This window comes from Pterocles gutturalis, unplaced genomic scaffold (genome assembly GCF_000699245.1).
Source record: "Pterocles gutturalis isolate BGI_N339 unplaced genomic scaffold, ASM69924v1 scaffold28457, whole genome shotgun sequence".
NCBI lineage: Eukaryota > Metazoa > Chordata > Aves > Pterocliformes > Pteroclidae > Pterocles > Pterocles gutturalis.
The window spans coordinates 28,383-34,572 of record NW_010116319.1 but is presented as its reverse complement, the minus strand read 5'-3'; the positions used below and the strand labels follow the sequence as shown (position 1 = coordinate 34,572).

The 6,190-nt window shown below is 42.6% G+C and overlaps 1 protein-coding gene across 1 annotated transcript; it reads right to left on the bottom strand.

Moving 5' to 3' along the window:
• Positions 1–4,808: 4,808 nt before the first annotated feature.
• On the bottom strand, positions 4,809–5,903 carry HTR1E (5-hydroxytryptamine (serotonin) receptor 1E, G protein-coupled). Its single transcript, XM_010075476.1, has one exon. It carries the CDS (start codon positions 5,901–5,903, stop codon positions 4,809–4,811), a length of 1,095 nt encoding a protein of 364 aa, XP_010073778.1.
• Between the last annotated feature and the right edge of the window lie 287 nt (positions 5,904–6,190).

The following is a 6,190-nucleotide window of genomic DNA, read 5'->3' as shown; positions in this document are numbered from 1 at the left end:
TAAAAGATGAACATAAACCAGCCTGTCTGTTATTGATGTCTGCAAGGGTTGAACAATATGCAGGCACAAGGACAATGTCCACATTTGTGCAGGAAGCCTGCATTTCCCCTGTTCACTTTCTGATAACTTGGGTTGAAAACAGTGAAGTGTAAGTAAAGACCTTGGAAAAGATTCCCTTATTCTTTTAACATCTTATCCCAAGTAAAGCCACTTCTTTTTAAATTTTTTTATTCTTATTATTTTTTGTTCCCTCCTGGTACATGCAAAGGACAGAGTCTGCTGGCAGTACAGAAAAACACGAAGTAGCAGCTCTGGAAAACTGGACAGGTCAGGTACATGGCAGTGAAGTCTGAATAGTGGCAGCCTTTTATGTCAACTTGGTGAAACAGGGTGAAACTCTCCCATTTGGAAAGTTGAATCCCATCATCTATCTCCATTCAGGAAGATCAATAAAATTAATCTCACGTGCTGCGAACAGCTCGGTACATCATTGTGGTGGGGAAACCCCAAGCTTTAAAGCCATGTGGGTGAGCCAGATCTAAGTGTCTCGGGACATGTGTAGCTCTTAACATGGTTTTGCTACGTCTAGGGTGTGCTATGCACTAGACAGACATCGCTGAACTCAGGAGGTGATGTGATCTATGTGGGAAAGATGGAGAAAAAGTACAAACGATGCATGCACAATAATTCCTCCACTGCCCGTGTTGACTGTTTTTCTTTCAGGAGTCACGTCAAAAGTGGGTTTGAGAAGGAAAAAAACATTGGCTGCAAGGAACAGGAGAGGGGTCGCACTGTATGGAGGTGGTGAAGACAAAGCTTGCGGAGAAGAGAGCTGACGTTTGCCCAAGCGGGCGCTGAGTGCAGCCTGAGTTACTCATGCAGGTACAGGTCCCTAACAGGGAATATATAGGTCCCTAAAATGATAATGTGAAGGTCAATTTTAGTGTGGTAGAAAGGGAACAACAAAGACAGGGTACAGACAAGACAAAAACAGAAGGTAAAATAGCATTTGAAGAGTATGTTTTTTGGGGAGGTCAACAGGCTGATGGCTGCAGTCTTCAGGACTAGGGATGTATGAACTCACTCCAAAGCACTGGCTGCTTACACAGAGCGAAAAGCTTCTGGGTATGGCCTGGACACATGCAAGACAGAGTAAAACCCGACAGACTTGAGCACCCACGGACATGGCAATCCTGATAACGGTGCTGAGACGGGGAGAGACTGGGGGCTAGCTCCAGTAGGACCACCATAAATTTAGGGATTTAGGGATAGTCAGAAACCCAAAGGCAGGATGGTGAGCTGGGGGCTGTAAAGATAGGAGGAAATAGCACTCAGAGAAGAAATGCAGAAGTGACAAGAGGGGCTGAAGATGCAAGTCTGTATGAACCCTGCTGTAGAGAAGGAAGGAGGGGGGAGGAAAAGCCTTTCAAGAAATACAAGAAAGGTAGGAAGACAACTATGTAAGGGGAGCTTTAGGTAAAATAACACTTTGAGCAGAAAAGATGTCTTAAAGAGGCTAAAGAAGATGGATTTAGGCTGAAGGTCTTGGATGGATTATTAAGAGCTTGCTGGGAAGAGCTTGCATTGCAGAGCGTGGCGTTACTGGGCCTGATCCAGGACAGGTCCGAATGGGGTGTTGCCATGGACAAGAAACCAAATTTTAGGAGAAGTGTCCAAACCCTTTGTAAAATCAGCAAATACTTAACACAGAAAAAAAAATGAAGTTGCCAAAGAATGGTGCCAGACTAACCAAAGTTTTTATTTCCATGAGACGACAGGCAATTTCTGATCAAGTGAAATTGTTTTAAGTAAACCATCCTTTAAATTGTTCCTGACTTTGAGTCTGAGCATGGGGAAATGGTACAGGACATCTTCATCAGTCTAGTGGCATTTGTTGGAAAACATAGCTCTGTGTTTAGCTAATGACTTAATTAGAAAAGCAGTTGTCAGCTGGCAGTGAATGGTGAGTCTTTATTTAAGAGGAAAGCACAAAAATTAGCCATCCATCTGTTTTTTCCTGTTAATCAACTCTAAATATTAAAATTGAATACAGTTTTCAGCCTGATTGGTAGTTTGAGTGGTAACAGTGGAGATCAGATACTAAAAGAAAGACATTATTAGAAATAAAGATGACGCAGCTCCTGTGTTTTACAGCTTTCATCCCTGTCTCTGAAACTTTTCTACTTACCTACAACAGCTGCTGTGGAGGTCATGTTCACCATTTCTGGTCCTTCAGCCATACTTTTGTCCTTAAATGAGCATCGGTATAGGTGACAGAGTTGACTGAGCTGTTATTTTTGCATGAAACGTGACTGCACGCTGCATGCCAGCAGCAGCGTTCAACCGTGGGGCTGGTCCCACTTTGACGGTGGGTGTTAGCGGGGGTTGGATAGTTGGCCTCCAGAGATCCCCTGCAACCTGGGTTATTCTCTGTGCCTGTATACCCTTAGCAGCAGCAGTCAGAGCTGGCAGCCTATCTCATTTTGTTGGTTTTCCTCTCTGAAACACCTTTCTGCAGCATTGTCACTCCCACCTCGTCCCTGTGTCCCCTGTCTGCCAGCAGCAGTCACCTTGTTTGGGGAAATTATGCACAATCCCTATTAATGATTTCTACTGAGCTTATTGAAAGAAAAAATAAATTTATTCTGCAGCAGTTCTTACAAATACTACTTTTTATTTTGATTCCTGGCTATTTTTTTCCCCTAATAGGATATGTACTTTGGGGAGCTGCTTTGAACTTTTATAGATAGGCAGGGTCAGGCCACTCTTCCCCGGCTTCAGTCAACAGTTTCTACTTCCAACAAGCTGCAAAAAGGAAAAACCATAATGGATCTCTGTGCTTCCTCACTAGAAGACATTTTCAGTGGCTGAAATGATTTTTTTTAGATATTAATATTAGCTAGTAGGGAACCCGAAGGCAGCTGGAGGAGGCTGCTGTGACAATAGCTTCAGAAGGGCAGCTGGAGATAAACCTCCTAAACTCAGGCATGGAAAACTTGGAGTCCCTAAAGCAGAATCCCACTGCATGTGGGTAAGCGGCAGGTCACACTTTGGTCACCTTCAGACTTGATTTACACTCAGCTTGCAGCACTGCATCTTTCCAACTGAACGCTTTCTCTCAGAAATACGGATGCCATTCCTCAGCTCTGCTCCACCTGGAGTTTATTACTCACACGTTACTTACAGTTCCTTGACTCTTGATAACACAAATGATTGTCACCTTGTAAATTTGAAAAACTTTTCTCAGCGACGGCTTCCAGAGCTGTTACAGCACTTTTGCTACCTCTAATATTTGTTTTGATGGATCTGGAGCTGCCATGCTACAGTTCACTGTTATTGCATGTCAGGTTGCTGTACGTGATATTTTCTATATGGTGCATCGCTATAATTCCAAAAGAATTTGTCTGGAAAGATGGACAGGGAACAAAATTACGGTGCAAGGTAAGTAATCAATAATTAAGCAGTGCTTAGGAATTGCTGAGAGACAATACCAGACTCTCAGCTTTGATTTTGCCCCTTCCGAGCCCAATTTCCACAATATGTGAACCAGGACATTTTAACTTTCCAAAGCACAGAAGACAGGATCCAAAGGACTCTCTGTCTGTCTCTCAGGACAAGGGAAGTAGCTCTGTGAAGGACTCCCAGAACAAGAAATCCTGCTAGAGGACCCGATCATAGGTTTAGTTGACAAAAATGTCATTGTGAATTGTTAAGGTGATGATAAGGCAGATGTGCAGACTGCTATTTTAAAAAAAAATGTTTTTTCCTTTTTTTTTTTTTTTTTTTTTTTTTTTTTGCTGCTGTTTAAACAGAAGATTATTTGGTTTTAGGTGATGTTTCTGAATTTCTGTGTATTGCTGTCCTGCTGAGAAGATATCCAGTTGTTTAAGTTGGCTGGGTAAGGTCAATCAATCCATGGGGTTGGGCACCACAAGGTCCCGGTGAAATGTGACAAAAGTAAATAACGCCACCCCAGAATTGCCCAAGGCACAAGGTCCGAGCCTTGAAGAAGTATGGTTAGTGACATTAAAAATGTGACCAGTCAGATGTGCAGCTGGTCTCACACGTGTGACACTTGCTAGTGGTGTCCCCTAATTGCCAAACAAACTGCACAGGTGTCCAATACTTTGAACATAAATCAGGAATCTTACACAAAAAGAGCCACTTAAATAATTACTTTGGAGTACAAAATGGGATCCATTTTTAGATGGAATGAACTGAACTTTGCTTTCTGTTTTGGGAGTTTATTCCTGAAGAAAGGGATGGTTTATTCTGCCTTAGCCCACGCTGGAAATGGTGGTTATTTTCCTTCTAAAGGACTGTTAGTTTTCTCAGAATGCCACAGTAAAGATTTGCTGTTTAGATGTCATGACCATGAAGTGTTTATTAATTTTTGACTATGTATTTATGGGATTCAGTTTATAAGCCTTTCTGTTACTACAGTGCACGACAATTTAGACATTTGATTCTGAAATGAAAAAAGTATAAAAGTGGATATTGTTGTTTGCTTCTCGAATCATCGGTTACACAAAAAGTCTTAAACTTGAGTATACACTAGTTTCTTTTTTGTTGTTTCATTGTTAAAAAATCTGTTCTTTGTAGAGTAAATTTATATCTCAAACTCTTTACCATGAATAACACCAGAGGTAAAAAATGGCAGAACGAATTACAGGCTAGAGATAAGTCAAGCAAATAGGCAAACACAAAAATTCCCTTTATCAAGGGAAATGGTGACAGAGCCAAATTATTTTGCTCATTCTAAGGGCCAGGAGTCATGTCATCATCATCATCATCATCTCCCAGTACTTTTAAGTATGTTCTCGACACCTGATGAGCTTTCTAAAGGCCAGCTTGAAATCTTCATTAAAGCTAGTGTAGAGCAAAGGGTTGATAAGGGAGTTGACATATCCCAGCCAGGTCAAGAAGTCCGCTACTTCTGGAGAGACAGTGCAAACACGGAGCCCCACAAGCAGCTCCTTGATGAAAAAGGGCAACCAGGACAAAATGAAAGCACCTAAAATCAGGCCCAGAATGCGAGCAGCCTTTCGTTCCCGTGTCGTGGAGATCTGCTGCCGGTCGCCAGCTAGGTCCAGGTCATTCTCGAAAGGAGGGATCCTCACAGACACGTGGATTTTGTCGAACTCCGTGGTTGGGTCGGATGTGGAGAAGTCTGAGACGCAGAATGTCTGTGTGAGCTTGCAGCTGGCAAAGGAATTTTGGCTGTCGGTGCTCCTGTTGCTGAGGTGGCGGCTCGAACCCCGCTTTTGGTAAAGGCTCTTTGCAGCATGGTAAATTCTGTAGTACAGGATCAGGATCAAAGTCAGTGGGATGTAAAATGCCCCAAATGTAGAATAAATAGTGTAGATGACATGATCGTGCTGAATGCGACACTCACTGGGAATATTGACGCTGTGGTGATTTCTCCAAAACAAAGGGGGCATGGATATGAAGACGGAGATAGTCCACACGGTGACTATCATCAGCCCAGCTCTTTTTGCCGTTCTTTTCCTGGCGTATTCAATAGCGTCGGTGATTGCCCAGTACCTGTCCAGAGCAATGACACACAGATGAAGGATTGAACACGTGCAACAGGTCATGTCGACGCTAAGCCAGATCTCACAGATGAAGTATCCCAAAGTCCATTTGTCTATCATTATGTAAGTGATGCTCAAGGGCATGACGAGAACAGCAACAAGGAGATCTGTCACAGCTAGTGAACATATTAAATAATTTGCTGGCTGGTGGAGCTTCTTGGTTGTGGAGATTGCTGCAATTACAGCAGAATTCAGCAGCATAGTCAAGGTTGTGATTGTGGCCAAGGTCAGGGTAACGAGCATCTTTTCAGTTACTGTTTTTGGCTTTGCAGCCACATTGGCTTCAGTGGTGCAATTTGTGAAATTCATTTTCCCCTCCAGGATGCACAGTGAAAGAAGTTGCTGCTTCAGGTAACGAAGAGTTCCAGGTTCAGGAGCCACCCATTTGAAAGAAGAACAGAGATGCTCCAGGTGCAATTTTTTTTTTTTCTATAATCCCATATTCAACAGAGCAGCAAAAAGTTTCCACATTTCCTCCTGTTCATTGTTTTCCTAGAAGATATAAATACATCTGTTACTGAACCTGGAAAAAATCCCACCTTTTGGCAAAAAGTCCTATGTTTCTAATATTACCACCTCAAATAAAAATTTTGGTC